This window comes from Mauremys reevesii, linkage group 2, assembly GCF_016161935.1.
Source record: "Mauremys reevesii isolate NIE-2019 linkage group 2, ASM1616193v1, whole genome shotgun sequence".
NCBI lineage: Eukaryota > Metazoa > Chordata > Testudines > Geoemydidae > Mauremys > Mauremys reevesii.
Genome location: NC_052624.1, coordinates 245,185,106 through 245,203,319, shown reverse-complemented (window position 1 = coordinate 245,203,319; position 18,214 = coordinate 245,185,106). Strand labels below are relative to the sequence as shown.

At 37.8% G+C, this 18,214-nt stretch overlaps 1 protein-coding gene across 7 annotated transcripts in view; it reads right to left on the bottom strand.

Annotated features, from left to right (window-relative positions):
- TMEM67 (transmembrane protein 67) overlaps positions 1-18,214 on the bottom strand; it is a 74,535-nt gene that overhangs the window by 32,014 nt on the left and 24,307 nt on the right. For all 7 annotated transcript variants that reach the window (XR_005594275.1, XR_005594274.1, XR_005594273.1 and 4 more), the window contains 15 exons: positions 17,580-17,734; positions 17,334-17,442; positions 15,892-15,978; positions 14,231-14,296; positions 11,809-11,968; positions 9,123-9,246; positions 6,466-6,571; positions 4,691-4,747; positions 4,495-4,593; positions 4,239-4,337; positions 3,780-3,866; positions 2,328-2,427; positions 2,097-2,236; positions 1,505-1,645; positions 908-988 (listed from right to left, as the gene is read on the bottom strand). Coding sequence is in view for 3 of the 7 variants with exons in the window: in XM_039525481.1 (XP_039381415.1) it covers positions 908-988; positions 1,505-1,645; positions 2,097-2,236; positions 2,328-2,427; positions 3,780-3,866; positions 4,239-4,337; positions 4,495-4,593; positions 4,691-4,747; positions 6,466-6,571; positions 9,123-9,246; positions 11,809-11,968; positions 14,231-14,296; positions 15,892-15,978; positions 17,334-17,442; positions 17,580-17,734 (1,611 nt within the window). In the remaining 4 variants the exon portion in view is untranslated. The remainder of the gene's footprint in view (positions 1-907; positions 989-1,504; positions 1,646-2,096; positions 2,237-2,327; positions 2,428-3,779; positions 3,867-4,238; positions 4,338-4,494; positions 4,594-4,690; positions 4,748-6,465; positions 6,572-9,122; positions 9,247-11,808; positions 11,969-14,230; positions 14,297-15,891; positions 15,979-17,333; positions 17,443-17,579; positions 17,735-18,214) is intronic.

Here is an 18,214-nt window from a genome sequence, read left to right as displayed (position 1 = left end):
AATATATTATTGCCCTTATATAAATCCATGGTACGCCCACATCTCGAATACTGTGTACAGATGTGGTCTCCTCACCTCCAAAAAGATATTCTAGCACTAGAAAAGGTTCAGAAAAGGGCAACTAAAATGATTAGGGGTTTAGAGAGGGTCCCATACGAGGAAAGATTAAAGAGGCTAGGACTCTTCAGCTTGGAAAAGAGAAGACTAAGGGGGGACATGATAGAGGTATATAAAATCATGAGTGATGTTGAGAAAGTGGATAAGGAAAAGTTATTTACTTATTCCCATAATACAAGAACTAGGGGTCACCAAATGAAATTAATAGGCAGCAGGTTTAAAACAAATAAAAGGAAGTTCTTCTTCACGCAGCGCACAGTCAACTTGTGGAACTCCTTACCTGAGGAGGTTGTGAAGGCTAGGACTATAACAATGTTTAAAAGGGGACTGGATAAATTCATGGTGGCTAAGTCCATAAATGGCTATTAGCCAGAATGGGTAAGAATGGTGTCCCTAGCCTCTGTTTGTCAGAGGATGGAGATGGATGGCAGGAGAGAGATCACTTGATCATTGCCTGTTAGGTTCACTCCCTCTGGGGTACCTGGCGTTGGCCACTGTCGGTAGACAGATACTGGGCTAGATGGACCTTTGGTCTGACCTGGTACGGCCTTTCTTATGTTCTTATGTTAACCTAACCCATATTACAGGCAATTTGAAGCTTTCTTGTACACCACGGCAAGAACCCCAAGCCTGCTGAGGATGCACACAATGATATAGAACATTAGCTTTGGATATTAGGTAGTACAACATTATATTTAAAGCTAAAAAAAATGGAACCTCCTAATAATTTCTAATATATTAATCCATTTTAAAAGATAGCAATTACAGTGATGAAATCAAAATTACTTACATTGCTCATAGAGCACAAATCAACAAATTGTCTTATCTTATCTTCTACAAATCTCTCATAAAATGCAGCAAAGAATATGATCTGAAACAAACCAGATTTTTATTTATTAGTTCATCAGCTTTGACTTTCTTTTCTCAAGTATAGTACAACTAGCTTAAAATGTAGCAGTCGCAAATGACGAACTGCAGGAATTGTCAGCTTCACATTGGGCTCAGTAAAACCTGGCTGCCCTTTCTGAATCTCTCTTCCAAGGAGGAGAGTTTCAGCAATCACTTTAAAGGCTTGGTTTAAAATTTGAGGACACTCTATGACTATTTAAAAACAAAATAAAGCAGATAAGAGAAGACTTCTCAGAAAGGAAATTCAAGATGGTGACTGAAAGGCAAGATCTTATGTAAGCCATGAGATACCTTGCGACTTGGACAAAATTTTGAAGTCCAAAATTTCTAAATAAGATATAGGTCCTGATTCAGCAAAACACTTAAACAGACACTTAAAGCTTTGCTGAAAGAGAAGTTACTGATGTCCTTCAAGTTAAGTGATTTGGTCAACTAGGGTCATAATGATGATTCAGAGTTACATATTTCAGAGCTGTACCTGTAACATGGCAATGACTAGCCAGAGGACAGTAGACACACCAAATCTGAGAATGCGGCTCCAGGGAGCAATGTAACTCTCACTGCTTCTTATAAGACTCGAAGAAGAATCCATTAATGCCAGGTTTGAAAATCCAACAACCTGAAGAGAGATAAAAGAAAAAGCTTATTCTTAAATCAGGCACCTATACATAATACAGCAATGAATAGCATCACTGAAAAAAAAACCATTATTTTCATTCTAATTTCTTCTTCTAGAGAGTTTCAGTAAATAATAAAAATTAATATAAAGCAGGGACTGGGAAAGCAGGATCTACTAGGGACAGTGAGTGCACAACACATGGTGAGCTTTAGAAATCACACTCCTCTAATGGGAATTGCTGCTCTGTGTTGACATGCCCTAATAGTAGATTTTTTGGATTCACATAATGGACTATAGCAATGGCATAGAAAGCCCCATACCAAAACACTGGTTTCTTCCTTTAAGACAACTTTTCCAGATAAATCTTTGAAGGTTGCCTCACATTGCTGTAGGGATTGCAAACATCAAAAGCTGGCCCTAATGTTATATCAAAATTTGATTTAAAAAATACCTCCAAAAAGAAAAGAACTGCAAGCACTTGAAAGAGTGGATTTATTTTCCTCACAGTCTGAATTTCATTCCATTCATTTGCTATAAAATATGTCCTCCATATGCTCACAGGTGCAGCGGCACTTTTTATGCCACCTTCACCTAGAAAAAATACAAAGAGTAAAGCTTTCAAAATGTTATTCTTTGAGAAAGTAATGTCTGAAGTTATACAAACAAGAATGTTTTCAGTTACCTTCAACGGCTTTAAGGATTTTGCCTTTAGGACGCTCCCAGTCAATAAAGAAAACATCTACAGTAAGTTGTGAAAATAGCTTATGCAAAAATTGCAGAGCCTAAGAAAATCATACAATGAAAAGTAAATAAAAATAAACTTGCAGTAGCGTTTAAGAAAAGATAAAGTCATAACAAACAGATCCTCTTCCTTTAACGTAACAAAACTATGAATAATACTCCCAACTGTACACCAGGTTATATCTTCATTATGAAGTTCTTGTGCCATCATGAATTAATTTGGAAAGTGTTTGAAATTTTTAAAGAGTTATGTATTATTGTAAATCATCAGTACAGCTCCTCTATGGGACCTCATACTTAATTGGTACAATAGTGATATATGCAATGTCTAGTGTTATCAAGAAAATGTAAGCAATGTAAAATGCATGACAAAAATCAACTTGTTCCAGTCACCTTACTAGGGAGGAAAAATTGATGAAAGTGATGGCCCAATAGGGCATATTACTATTTTTAAGTACAAAATAGTATCCAGCATAATTGAAATACTTTCCCCATGTAGGGAAACCACTAAATTCTGAAGTCTACAAACGAGTTTTTAAAAAAGTGTATCTTGATTTCTGTTTCTGAGTTATGTCCAGAAAAGAGGGGAATATTTGAGAATGTCAGTCTATCATGCATGACTGTACAGAGAAGAATAGCTGACATTTCTACCAATATAAGTGATCAGTTAAAGCAGTGAGTCTTGCCCACATGCTCAGGGTTTAACTGATCGCCATATTTGGGGTCAGGAAGGAATTTTCCTCCAGGGCAGAATGGCAGAGGCCCTGGAGGTTTTTCGCCTTCCTCTGCAGCATGGGGCACAGGTCACTTGCTGGAGGATTCTCTGCAGCTTGCGGTCTTCAAACCACAATTTGAGGACTTCAATAACTCAGACATAGGTTAGGGGTTTGTTATAGAAGTGGATGGGTGAGATTCTGTGGCCTGCATTGTGCAGGAGGTCAGACTAGATGATCATAATGGTCCCTTCTGACCTTAAAGTCTATGAGTCTATAAGTTGCCACTCTACAAAGGGAGCGGTTAATGAATTCTACTCGATGGTTAGGAACGTTTTTTGGCCATGATTTAATATAGTGATGTTTATTCTTCTCTTTAGAATTCAATGTTTTGGTTTCTGATACAATTTTGACTGTTATTTTACTCAAGTCTCTTTCCACCTGGTACTCTTAAATGAATACGAAAGACTTCCTATAGGTGATTATTCATCTGTTTTCCTTCAAAAGACAGGAAAAATCAATTTTCAAGGAAAAATGATTTTGCCCAAAAGGATAAAACTTAAAACAATTCTTTCTTCCATATATTAATAAAATATAATATTCAAGATATTTGTAAACAGGTATAATGAAAAACAACATCCATTAAAATGTCATGATTGCCATTAGAGCAAAACATCTACCTTTAGAGCAAAAGCACATCCTACATATGTAACAAAATCCTCTTCTTGAGATGGAAGTGGTAAAAGAACTGAGACAAACTGCTGTGCCTGTAAGTGAAGAGCTACAATTAGATAATATAGACTGCATGCGTAATATCATACTAAATACCAGAGTTGGTTGAAAAACAGTGAACATTTCTGGAATAGATTTTGTTGAAATTTCTCATGTAATAATTTTGAGTTTTTGAAAGATTTTGACTAACTTTATTAAATACACTGCAGGCACTATGAAGTCTCAAGGGAGGGGAAGAGGTGAACACAAAGGGTAGGCACAAAACACAGGGTGTTATGTATACAACTTGCCTTGGCAGTCTGACAGAAATGGCAAAAAAAGGAAAATAAAGTTGTGTGTAAAATATGAATGCAATGTATTTACTCAGAAAATAATATCTGTATCTCAAATCTGAAAATTCTACTTACTTTGAAGAAAATAAGCCAGTAAAGTCCTGTTCCCACTGTGATGATAAAGAAAACATTGGCAAGGTCTCCAGCATAAAACAGCAAGAACTTCAAAACTGTCTGTAATTATAAAAGTGTATTACACAGAGCTCTAAAATGGGAAAATTACTTTATATATGTGTATATATATACACTGTAATACATAATATGTTATATAGTTCAGTTGTAGCTAATACTATAGTTGAAAATTGGTTTCCATTACAACCTGTTTTCATACCTGCAAGTCAATTATAGGGCTCCCTATCCGCCTCTTCCAGCCAGCAGTCTTCAGAAGAGACCATAAAACTGCCAGTCCACCAAGCACACCCAATGCAATCTAAAGAGAATGAAAACAAATTGTTTGCAGATTTGTTTTGTCTTTTTTATATAAAAGTTAACAAATACGCTGACAGATTAAGGGAGGCAAGACTTACATCTGTCTGAATTTGAGCCTCTGATTGGTTCATTTCATAATTAACTGAGAAGGAAACCTAAACATTAGGATACAAAAAGTAAATAAATACATATAACAAACTAACTTAATGCAGCTGCTACAACCAGTGTTCCAGCTATCCTCATAATGATGTGCATCCTTCACATTCCCCAGAGAAATTACTGAGTGCTTGATATTGCTCCTTCATCAACATGAATCAGGGATAATTTCACTGAAGTAGACTGAGTTACACTGATGTAAGGGGAAAAAAGCAAGCCCTTAATAATTAGTTTGCTCAGTCACATATGATTTTCCATCAATGTAAAGGAAACCAAAAACATTAAAGGATCTAAAATAACTCTCCTCAGACTGTACATCTGTTCTTAAAAAAAATTGATTGAGGTCAAAAGAATATGTAAAGAGGATAGTAAATCTTTGTCCTGTGATTTCAGACTGAATCTCCCTAAGTTTAGCTTTGTGACTTTTGGAAGATCTAAAGTCCAGAAGTAGGTGGAAATGGATAGCACATTCAATTTGATAAAAAAGACTGAGGCTAGTGACTATTGCCTTGGTTCTGAACACATGTGTGGCTGCTGCCGAGAGAACCAATATGGTCACTTAAACTGGATTTGAGACTAAAAATATTTAGCTGCAGAAAGACAAGGGTTCATAAAAGGCAGGATGTACTTTCATAAGTGATTTTGTTGACAGAGCAGGCCTCATGTCAAATTTGTCTAAAAGTGGGAGAGTGCTACATCACAACTGACAGACGAGGGGACAAAATTTTAGGTGCACCAGGCCCCCCCCCAATTTTTTGTTTTTTTAAAACTTTCCCTACTTTCTGGTGTCAGATGATTTGGCCCACCCTACTGTTCCTGTCACTTCCAGCTGATTCCAAATGGCTTTTCTATAAGGCAGTTTTCTTGTCTGATGGGAGGCACTGTTTTAGACGCGCGTGCGCGCGCACACACACACACACACACAGTATTCTTCTCTCTTATTTTTCTACATGTGCTGTCTCCCACTTCTTTTCCATCATGCCACTCCAGCCTGAGCAGCTCTAGCATTCAGCGCAGCAAACACTTTCAGCACCAAATACGTCCAAACAGAAGCCTATCAGTATCAGAGGCCTGAGTTGCTGAGAAGGGTTCATACAAAGAAAGAATAGAAGGATATTTTGATATCAGCAGTTTGTGTATGTTTATTCACTGTAGAACAGCTATTCTACTACATGAAATCTCACTTTTTAAAAATTCTTTAATGCATAGTCATCTATTGCAAGTGACATAATACTAAAGGAAAAGACATTGCACTGTAGGTTTTTGATCTTTTACCAATACTTGAATTTGATTAAGCCAGAACACTCATGCCACATTTGCTTCCTGTTAATGCATGGATTTTAGAGGAAAATATGCCATTTCTTGATCAAAATATTATATTTAGTTCACAAGAGTTGCTTTTTCTTGCAATTCTTCATACATTTGTTTCTATTTTTTAATTGGTACTTCAGCATGCTATACCACTATAAAGCAAATACACAATCTTAGATGACTTGTTTTTTAATTTATGGAAGGTTCAAATAAGGGAAGTGGAAGAGGAAAACATTTTCAACTGTTTTGTTTTAAAAATGTATTATATTTTATTGATATATACTATCTTAATACTGACCAGATTTAGAAATTCTGCTTATTTCATCTTTAAATTTGTAACTGTCAAAGAACTGTGAGCACCCCTAATAATTCTGTCATGTTAGGACAACAACAGAGAAGAACTCACCATCACACTCTGGGTATCTGGGTTTTGGACAAGAACATCCTTGTAGGCAATGGTAATTAGAGGGGGATAGATAGTTCCTCTCTGAGTATTTGGAATAAGACGAATACTGCAGAAATACAAAAAAAAATATTTTTAGCTGGAAAACACAAACTGATTGGAAAGTAAAATACTAAATATAAATCAAAAAAAACTGATCAATAAAATTGGATTTAGAAATAACACTATATCACAATTAAAAAGTGACTGGAATACAAAAGTGTACTTTCACCCTCTCTACAAAAAAAAGTTTACCACAGTAACTGATTCTCCAAGGTGATTCTTCATATGGATATGCTCTTAACACTCAAGCTTAGAATCTTCTAGCTATCCACTTATTCCTGCCTTTTAGAATTCTGAAAGTACACAAGTGGGAGTAACCCCACCTTGCCTTTCAGTTTCTTCCCTTAATTCAGGGGACTCTAAAGAAGTGGGGAAGGTATGGCAGGAAGTGTTGATTCCATACGTGCAATCATCTAAGATAACGTACTAAATGTGGTTAAGTAACCATTTTTTCCTTTCAAAACTTTCCGCACTCTTAACAGATTAACAAGCAGTTAATCTCCAAAAGATTGGTCCAAAGGTTGTAGTTAAAGCAACTACAAGACTGCTATTTCAGATTGGGCATGAGATCTACAGGCAAAAGTTGACAAAATAATGTTACATAAGAACCTATACATCTCCAAGCAGCACACTTCCATATTTCACTGACAGACACAATGCACATATATTTTATACAGGCTGCCTTAGATCTATTTGAATGTTAGGGGATGGAACAGCTTCCATACGAGGAAAGATTAAAAAGACAGAAAAGTGACGACTAAGGAGGGATATGACAGAGGTCTATAAAATCATGAATGGTGTGGAGAAAGTGAATAGGGAAGTGTTATTTACCCCATCACATACAGTACCACAAAAGCTAGGGGTTACCCAATTAAATTAATCAGAAGCATGTTAAAAACAAACAAAGGGAAGTACTTCTTCACACAATGCATAGTCAGCCTGTGGAACTCGTTGCCATGGGATGTTGTGAAAATCAAAAGTATAACTGGGTTCAGAAAAAAAATTAGGTAAGTTCATTGAGGATAGGTCCATCAATGGCTAATGGGGACGCAACCCCATGCACCAGGTGTCCTAAACCTTCAACTGCCAGAAGCTGGAACTGGACAGAGAATGGATCACTCAAAATTGCCCTGTTTTGTTCATTCCCTCTGAAGCATCTGCAATGACCACTCACAGAAGACAGGATACTAGATTGACCATTGGTCTGACTCAGTATGGCTGTCCTTATGTCTTCTGGTATGCATAGGTAGCTGAATGTCTCCCAGCTCGTAGCAATTATGCATAGTCTCATCAATCTGGACAGCCTTTGAGCTGAGATGGACTAACTTCTGGGTCCCTACCTCCACATGCCACAACATGTCTGGGGAACCTGGGGAGAGGTTTGGCTCAATATAGATAACAAATTTAAGCCCCCCATAACCTCTAAAATATTGGAGCATGACCTTCCTCAATACAACTGAGGCTTGGGAGAAAAGATAAAACACTATAGACAGGTTACAGGCCTGTTTGAGATGGAAATCAGAGATCACTTGACACAGGAATGGTGTGTGTGTGTGTGTGTGTGTGTGTGTGTGTGTGTGTGTGTGTGTGTGTGTGTGTGTGTGTGTGTGTGTGTGTGTGTGTGTGTGTGTGTGTGTGTGTGTGTGTGTGTGTGGCACAGGAACACATTTTCCTTATGAACCATAGTGCATCAGCTCTCAGTATTATAGCTCTGATTCTCCAGGCTATGTTATGACTTTAAAAACAGTGTCTACACAGAGACCTGGTAGAAAGAACAGACTAAAGAGAGTTCATGAGCTTTGCGAGAATCTTATGATCTACATCCCAAGGCAGAGGTGGTTCATTGTACCAGAGGAAGTACAAGGAACAAGCCTTTCATCTGTGTACCTTAGGGTGGAAAGATAAGATAACAAAGTGGACCCTGAAAGCTCAAGACAGTTTTAACTGTTTCAAAGTAACATACAGTCTATGATAAAAGCATTTGACTCTCTTGAATCTACTACAGTTTGAACTGTCCGCATGGAGAATCTCTACCACTCTACCAACTAGGTCTGGCATGTCAAAGACTTCCTTTTTTCCAACAGGATCTTTTGGCTCTAATGATCTAATGATTCCAGCTATCCAGAAGCCAAGGTGTCAGCCTGAGACCCCTCAAATCTACATTCCCCTACACAAGGGAATTCTCCACTGGCCATCTCCTACCATTTTAAAAGTTCACTTTGTGCACAGCTTATATGGTGAAAAATTGACTTAGCAGACTGTAGAATCCTGACCTCAATCTTAAATGGTAGATGAGAACCAGAGTAACTTCAGCACCGGCAAGTCCAGTTTTGAACATTCTGATTTTGATGAGAGAGACAGAGTGCTGTCAAAATGTCCTACAGAAATTTTGCCTACTTCCTTCTACTTATGCAATAAGAAAAGTAGCAAAGGATACACTGACACAGGCCTCTGTTCCAGGGATGCAATCTGTAGGCTTGGAAGAAACAGTGCAACTGCATTTCATATGGTCAGCTTCATCTTGTATGTATGTATAACCTACATTATCATTTATTCACCTGATGGTTATTTTGCTAGCAATTCGAATTATTCTTGGTTGTGTTCCCAAGTCATTCTCTTGTCCACTTAAACTATCCCCCAAAAACATCCGACGAGTCAAAAGCCAATTGTTCATATTGCTGCCTATGAAAAAGAAATGGTAAACCATATAATGCTTTAAAAATAGTAGTTCAAAACTACAGCAGGAATGAAATAAGTCTGACTAAAACTGAAGTGATTTATATCATTGTATTAATGATTATACATATTTATTGCTATTATTTGTATAGGATTGTATTAAGAAATTCTTTAGATGATTCTTTGTTAATTACCATATATGTCCATTTAACCTCAAATCTCTGACTCAAACCCCTCCGCCCCACTCCTCACCTTCCCTCCCCCCAATAACGTATAACAGCTACAAAAACAAGGAAATTCAGATTTAAGGATGGGGATGTAGTCAGCCTGGAGTCCCCCACCTTGGGTTTAATGGTTTTCACTCTCCTTTTGCCTTTGCCCTATCTACCAGGACAATACAATTAGATGTTGTGGCGTATTAACTTTTCTTACCTTTTCTTTATTTCTTCCTTGGCTCTCTTTTTCCATTTCTTTGTTTCCTTCCATCTCTCACCCATCTATTCCTACTTTTTGTTTTTTATTTTCCCCATGCCTTAAATTATTTTTCTCCTTTTCCATCTCTTTTACTTGTAAGTACACACTTTCCTTTCCACCATCTCCTTCCCAACAAGCTCTCCTTCTCTCACTGCTTAGCTCCTCCTGATCTCTCTCTCTACTGGGATTGGTCCACTTCCCAGCGTCCACTGTAGTACAGAATACAGTATATGCAACTGCCAGCCAGCACTGCTGAAAAGGCAGCTAGTGTGCACTTTAGCGTCTTCCCTCTCAGATCCATTGAAACGCTGCTCTTAAAGATGGTCTCTGAGCCCAGGCTAATAGGTCTACAGGCCTCCCTTTACATGTGTACCTAAGCTAGCTTCATCCAGAGCGAGAGAAAAAGGGGAGGAGATAACTTACATACTGCAGAGAAGCAATTGATGCTAATTTAGTGGTAAGACACTAAATGCAGATAGTTCTGCCAATGTTAGTTTTGATACAAGATCTGCATAAGTGACGTATGTTTGGAGACTTTTGGAATGTCAGTGGGCATTAGGAAGTGTGAAAGACATCTTATCTGTGGATTTTCTTGGCTTTTGTAGGTTTCAATTAAATTACTATTTTCTGAAAAATGAACAAAAACTGGAATTTTTTATACACACTCACATATATAATATTGTGTGTAATGGTCTATGATAAAAACATACACTTTATATAATGGCCTAAATTCACTGGATTGGCTATGCTCTACTCTGCTTCAATGCTAGTGTATCTAGGGGAGGGGAGAACAAGAGCAAAAGTGGCATTAAACTTGGGGCCAACAGACGCCAGCCCTGATCCTTGGCACAAGAGTGAAAACCTCAGCGCTGTTCTGTATGTCTGAAATCTGGGCCGTTACATGTTTTGGCAGCTGGGAATCAGGCAGAGGTAGCAGCTCCATAGCCACACCTTCACTGTGTGGGGGGAATCCACAGGTAGCTGGTTAAACTGCCTTTAAAAATCTCCTTTGTGCTTCCAGAGCAGAACAACATTGATTTAACAAGCCAGTGGATCTGATCCAAATTTATTAGCACACGCATTATTCAAGCAACATGGTAAATGAATGGTACTATTGTGCTTGAATAAAAGAGGCAGTGGGATATCTGCATTTGCAGTAATACAATCATGAGCTTGAGGTGGAAGGCTATGCATTAAATTAAAAACAACATAAGCTCATGTACCCATTATGGTTAATATTTTACACACACAAAAGAAATTTGCCTCCCCTACACAAATGTATGCAACCTTCTTTCTTCCACATGGTATTCTGTATTATTAGTTTCCATAGGATGTTAATGTGCTATGCAAGATTCCTGTATCTAGTTTCTCATGCACATGGGCTCACACTTTTAAACAAATGCACGTTCATTCATCTGGACAGCTGTATTAGGGACCAAATCCTATATTCAGTGTGTATCTCAAGTAACCAGGTAGCGTACTGAGGAACTGGCAAGGTAGGAAGTGGCAAGGGTGGCGGTAGGGAGTAATCCTTTCTCCCAGATCACCAGAAAAACAGCAGAATCAGTGCATTGTTCCTGTTGCTCTACTGCCACCTCAGGTCTGGATCAGCTCACATTCCTACCATATCATCCCCACCTATGTAGGAGAACGGATGGTGGATCCCTGTCAATGACAATACTTCATCTATTCCACTCCCCTCCAAAAATAACATGAAAATCCACCTGTATATTAAGGTGGAAGGAGCCCCCATAGATCTGAATTCTTGCCAGCTCCTTCTTCACTTCCCAAATTCCATAGATCCTCCATGGGCCTTTATGCACTGGCATGACTGTACATAATATCAGTCATGCCAGTGTAGACCAAGCATATGCAGCCAAAGCCTCTTACTCCTGCACAGAACGAGGGTCAGGTTTTGGCTCTAAAATTCAAGAAGATTTTTACAACTACGGTAAACTGTGATATATTTAAAATGGAGGAGTGATTTTTAGGAGCAATAAAAGCTATTGGTATACTCATGTTCATTTATATTTTTACTGATGGTATGTAATGTAATTCAATTCACAGAAAGTATAGTCAGTATGATATTCCTACCTTGATTCACAGACATTTCATTGTATTGAAGATTTAAATTTAAAACTGGCACGGCCCACAGATATTGCTGTCCACTATCATCATCATGATATTCAAGATACACATCATAAAATATCGGATTAGCAAAATCGGATAACATCTTGGAAACAGAAATTGTACACTATAGAAAAAATGTGAACAAAATATGTAATGAAATAATTAGATGACAAAAGTGACCTTTTTTATTTTAAAGTTTTGGAATTCCTTCCCCAACCAAACTAAGAAATCTGTCTCTTACAAAGAGCATGCAACAAGACATTCCAGCAATTAAGCTGTAGAAAATCCATAATTTTTAACTAAGCCACTTGTAGTTTAATGCACATGCACAGACTTCAAACTCAGAAAATAAGCCTCTAGCTGTTTCCTCCCTTCTTGTTTTATATCAAGAAGGAAAAAGAAACATACTTAAAGAAACATATGGAACAAATATTGTGGCATTTAACAATTTTTTTCTGTTCTATCACAGAACTTTAGCCTGTTCTAATCACTGGATAGTTTTGAATGCAGCTTAATATGTAAGGTACTAATTAGATGGGGATACAATCTTTATAATCCATTTTCAACTTCTGAATCTATGTCTAAGGCTTTGGCTACACTTACACTTCAAAGCGCTGCCGCGGCTTTCCTACCTTGATTCACAGACATTTCATTGTATTGAAGATTTAAATTTAAAACTGGCACGGCCCACAGATATTGCTGTCCACTATCATCATCATGATATTCAAGATACACATCATAAAATATCGGGAGATATTTTATGGGAGACAGCTGGGAGACAGCTCTCCCAGCGCTGTCCGTACTCCACCTCCCTGTGGGGAATAACGTACAGCGCTGGGAGCCGCGCTCCCAGCGCTGGGGCTTTGACCACACTGGCGCTTTGCAGCGCCACAATTTGCAGCGCTGGAGAGGGTGTGTTTTCACACCCTGCTGCAGCGCTGCAAATTTGTAAGTGTAGCCAAGCCCTAAGAGTATGTCAACGCTGTAGCAGTATAAACAGGGGTTACGCAGGTGGGAGCTCAAGCTAGCTGCCTGAGTACAAATCTGCCCATACCCCAAGCATAAGTGCTAACTCTGGTCAAGCTAGAGCATGTCTGTCTACCTGCACCCGGAAGCACAGTTGCAGCTGTAGTGTAGACATACCCTTTGTTTATTAAATTTACATCCAACAAAGGGATTCATGTGGCTATATGCATTGCCTAGTCACAGACAAAGAAAGCAACTTCATTAACTATGGACCAAAACATGAAAACAAAACAAACAAAAAAAACAGCACCACAGAGGGGTGAGCCAAGCTGGCATAATTCAGTGATCCACACTGAATGGCCAATAGCTTTCCATTTCTATTTTCAATATCTGAAGACAGATAAAAGTGAACTCTACTATGTTTATATATGTGTAAAAATAGTAAAGACTATTTAAAGGTCAGAGACATTTGTATAAATAACTGGGCAAATATTTATGTGAAAACTAAAGTGATGTACTGTAAGATTTTCACATCACTCAAAATGCAGCTAGAACAGATCTGCTATTATACAGCAATAAATAATGCACTTTCTTTGCTACTTCAGTTAGGGAAATTTTCCAAGTGCAGATAAATTAACAATAATTATAACAACAATGAATAAATAAACCTGTGCTAGGTGCTATATAGTTCCACATAACTTTACAAATGTTAAGCGATATACCTAAGAAACCCTCCCCCACCATGAGGTAAATTTTATCTCCATTTTATAAAAAGGGAGAGTGAGACAAGTTAAAGGTAAAAAAGAACTAAATAAGTTCATGGAGGATAGGTCCACCAATGACTACTAGCCAGGATGGGCAGGAATTGTGTCCCTAACCTCTGTTTGCCGGAAGCTGGGAATGGGCGACGGGATGGATCACTTGATGATTACCTGTTCTGTTCATTCCCTCTGAAGCACATGGCATTGACCACTGTCAGAAGTCCTGATAATGGGTTAGATGGACCTTTGGTCTGACCCAGTATGTCCATTCTTATGTGAAATGCAAAGAATCTGAGTGTAGGGATGTCAGGCATATTGTGTCTTTCTATTAATAGTGAGGCAACAGCAGAGCAGAGATTTAAAGAAAAAAGAATCCCTCATTGTTCCAAGTCTCATGCTTATTTCACCAGCCTTCACTGACTGTATGGTATGTAATGCTGCATTGTTTTGTGATGTGATTGGTATCTGAGACTTAACAAATAAACTCATTTCACTCAGTATGCTAAAAGACAGGATAAGCAACAGTTTCACAAGAGAAAAGCCAGTGCCACAACTCCTGGCTCAACTTACTCATTTCTTTTCACACATACACCTTCACTGACAAGATTCAAAAATTACTCAAATAAAAGCTCCAAAATAAAATTTTACTTCATGCTTACACTTTGTTGATAAGTTGTTCCAAAAATATAAGCAGCATTCAGCCTAGTCAGTGTGTCAGGACAAAGCTGCACAAAAAAAATCATTAGTTTAGACATTTTTGTGTACATTAATTCAAAGGCACAACTTTCTCAACTTGTAGAATACACAATACCTACGTAGTTTATACACCCGCAGTTCTTATTAAGATTTATTTAGTTCAAAAGGAGATACTCTTTTTAAATTCTGAAAACCAGAATAAAATCAATGATTTACTATGGTACTTTGAGTATTGCCTCTGCTTATTCACACTTGTGGGATGCTCTTTGCTCCACCACCAAACTTCTCAACCTTATGGAAAGCAATGTCCAACAGGACTGCATGAACATCCTCTCATGGCACTGACTGTTCAGACCTGGGATTACAAAAACTATGCAGCCTCACTGCATCAGTTCCTGCGGCTAAACCCCAGAGTCCTATAAGAAAAGAACTCCAAGGGAGAGAGGAAGGTAAGTGGATCGTATGAATAAGCAGATGTGACACTCTCAAAGCACCAGAATTACTCTGGCAAGAAACTATTATTTCTCCCTCAAGGTGGCCTCTTCATTTCCCCCACTTGTGGGAAAGTAGCAAGCAATGCAACTCTCAGGAAGATTGCTTGAGTTATGATTAAATAAGGACTGCAGAACCATCTTGCCAAAGTAAGCACCAAATTTAGAGAGAACAGAACTGTGTAAACGTGACTAGAACCCCAGGAATCATTACAGACATATTATTGATATTGTCTTAGTCCTACACACACAATGTAATACATTAAGACAGGTACTGAGTTCCCTTACACTGATTCCCAAAGGCTACAAAACGTTTTGTAATTAGGAAATGAACAGTAGTCTTATCCAAATAAAAACTCAAAGCCTTCTTAGTACCTAGGACAGAGAGTCTAGTTTCCCATGGGTGATAACGAGCTTTGGAGGTTAGTGATCTGATTCAGAAGAAACTCAGACACCACATTTGCAGTAAATTTGTGAGGCAGTAGCAGCACAGTCTTATCCTGAGGGAATATTGTAAAGGAGGAGAAGATATTGAAACCTGCAACTGACTTACTCTTCCACAGTGATAGCAGAGTTTGAGACTCTTCAACAGCTATCCTGATGAGCCTACCAGCACAGTTGATGACAACTCACAGACCTAAGGCCCTACTAAAAATGCCTTCCCAATGTGAGGATCCAACAGAGCCAGACTCATTGAACGTTCGCCAGAAGAGTATGCACCTGAAAGCCCAACCATTTATTGTACACACCAACCACAAATGGAAGAGGAGGAATCATGGGCCATGCACACACAGCTGCTTATGGAAGGGAAAGAACTGAGTTGGCTGGGACCTTAGCTCTGAGTGACTGATGCCATGAGAGGCCAGCAAGCCGTGCCTTCTAGAAAGTTTCTACGTGCTCAGGAGTTACATTGGTGTGAATGGGAAACCACCTTGAACAAGAAATCACCTCTAAAAAGCTATTTTTATTATATAGGCAATTCCATAATCAGAATAAGGTTGCATTAAAGTAACTGTAGTTATTTGAACACCCGGGTGCTGTATTTGTGCTCCTCTCCATTTTGATCTCTTCTCTAAAAGGCAACCAATATTTTGATAGTGTAGGAACAATGTAATTAAAAAAATCACACTTACCTGCAAGACACCTCCTTCCAAATTTTGCCATTTAAGAAAGTTTCCCTCTGCATCATATGAAGCTGCGATAAGCTGCAGTTTTATATTCTGACAATAGAAGGCAAAACTCTTTTAAAAGACTGAATAATAAATTTTAGGCACATCCATCCCATTTTTTCAATAGTTTACTACAACCTTGGATATAACATTTCATTTTCTCGTTTTCTATTTGCAATATGAATATTAATCTTGGTTCCAAGATTCCATGCTTTGTTCCATGCTTTTTAAATTTACTTTCCAACTCTTCTAGTATCAGCATCATCAGTGTGACGTGAAAAGTAAAGGTGGTAAGAAAAATATGTACTAAAACTTTTTTCCATAAGAATTTGCTGATTTGTTGAAATCAAAATGTTCCAGGGAGACAGTTTGATTTTGAGGAAGTTCTTTTAGAAACCAGGCAGGGTTCCAACATACTCAAGGCCAGGAACCTAAGGGTTTCCAGGGTCTGTAGTGCTGGGGCAACTCGCCAGACAGATTGCCTCAGGCAAGGACTCCCTTTTGTGAAGAATTTCAAAATTTTTGGTTTTTGTTCCAAATCAGAATGAAACTAGTTTTCAAAGGAGTGAAATCCCTCATGAAACAGAATACTTTTCTCCACTCAGCTCTAGTGAGACATTAGTTTGGTTATTCCCTACATATTGGGTGCCATATTATGCCATGTATTTCTAAACACAACGCTCCAGAGAAATTAAGAGGGGATCTGCTTAATAATCAATGGACTAATACATTCCTCAAGGTATATCCAAGGTGGCTGCTGGTGAAGAATAAGCATAAGGAGGACAACATTGTTTTGGCTAGGTTCTAAAAACAGTAGCTAGGTTTTTTTTGTTTTTTGTTTTTTAATTTCTCAGCAACGGAATGCAGAGAAGGGCATATTTTCTAAATAGGTAGTTAGCATCCAAAGGATATTTCCACAGCAAATGATTGTCCCTTTGAAGAATTAAATAAATTATGACCAATACTTAGCCATAACATGAAAATAATGGTTTAATCGTTAAAACAAAAACAAACAAAACAAACAAAAATCAAAGCATTGCAATGTTAGTTAAAAAACCACTGACTAAACTGTATGTGAAAACTTAATGATGGTTGTTATTTCTGAATTCAACTATAAGACAACTTATGATGAACTCGAAAATGTAATTGCTAGACACCTTATTATAACCAGCACCCTTTTTTGGTACTTCATTCAAATTTTAGAAATCATTTAACTTAAACAAATTTATGAGGATTGTGTGCAAAATAAGGGATTAACTGAATATCCTGGAGAAAAAAGGACATTCTGTATTAAAATGTTAGCTAAATCCATGCCTTGTGCAACTCAATTAGCTTTAATGGAGTTATACCAGAGATTAATTTGGCCCCTTAAAATATCATCATGTCTTGTACCTCACAATGCCTACCTTGTTTGTTCCTTTAAAACTGAAGCTTGTAGGGAACTGGGTTGTATCAAGTACTTGAGATGCTAATCCTGGCTGGTCACCATAGTACAGCCATGGAAGATTCTGTCTCCTGCAAACAGTTATATTTTGTTTTCTTCACAGGGCCTTAATATTTTATGCAAAACTATAAATTTGTAGCAATTTGTATGTAAACATTAATACTGAAAAAATGTGTGAATCAATAAAATTATAGAAGATGTAACATACCAGAAGGATACTGAATGAACAGTGCCTAGCCCTGCTGTATTTGCATAGACATATTGAAACAGACCACATGCATCACTAGTGGTAGAGCTTAATGAGTTCATGTTCATCACACACATATTTCCAAGTGCTTGGCACGATGTTAGATTGGAGTACAGCTACAAAGAAAAAAACAGTAAAGAAAACTATTGCTGATAGCCACATCTTGTTGGTATGGCAAAAATGAGGTAGTTTTAAACCTTAACAATTCATCCCTAAAGCATTACTTTTACTCTGAAGTTTATTGCTTTGTTTACATCTAATGTCTTCCTCCAAGCACACGCTCTACAGTTATATTTGGATTATGCATGGCAACACAGAGTCAGTATTATCACCTTTTTATACACAGGCCACCTTGATTTTCAGATTTTATATATTTTTTTTAATTTTAGGTTAAAGCAAACAGATGATATAATGGACTAGTAATTCCAAAGTTTGGGGGTAAAAAAATCCTGATTTTAGAATTCAGGTTGCACAGGTTTTACGTCAAAGATGATTTCCCCAAAGATCTAAGATCAATACATATCTAAGTTGAGTAAGTTGACAAGCATCACCTACTTCATCTTCAGCGCATGTTCCATCATACTGGAGATTTACAT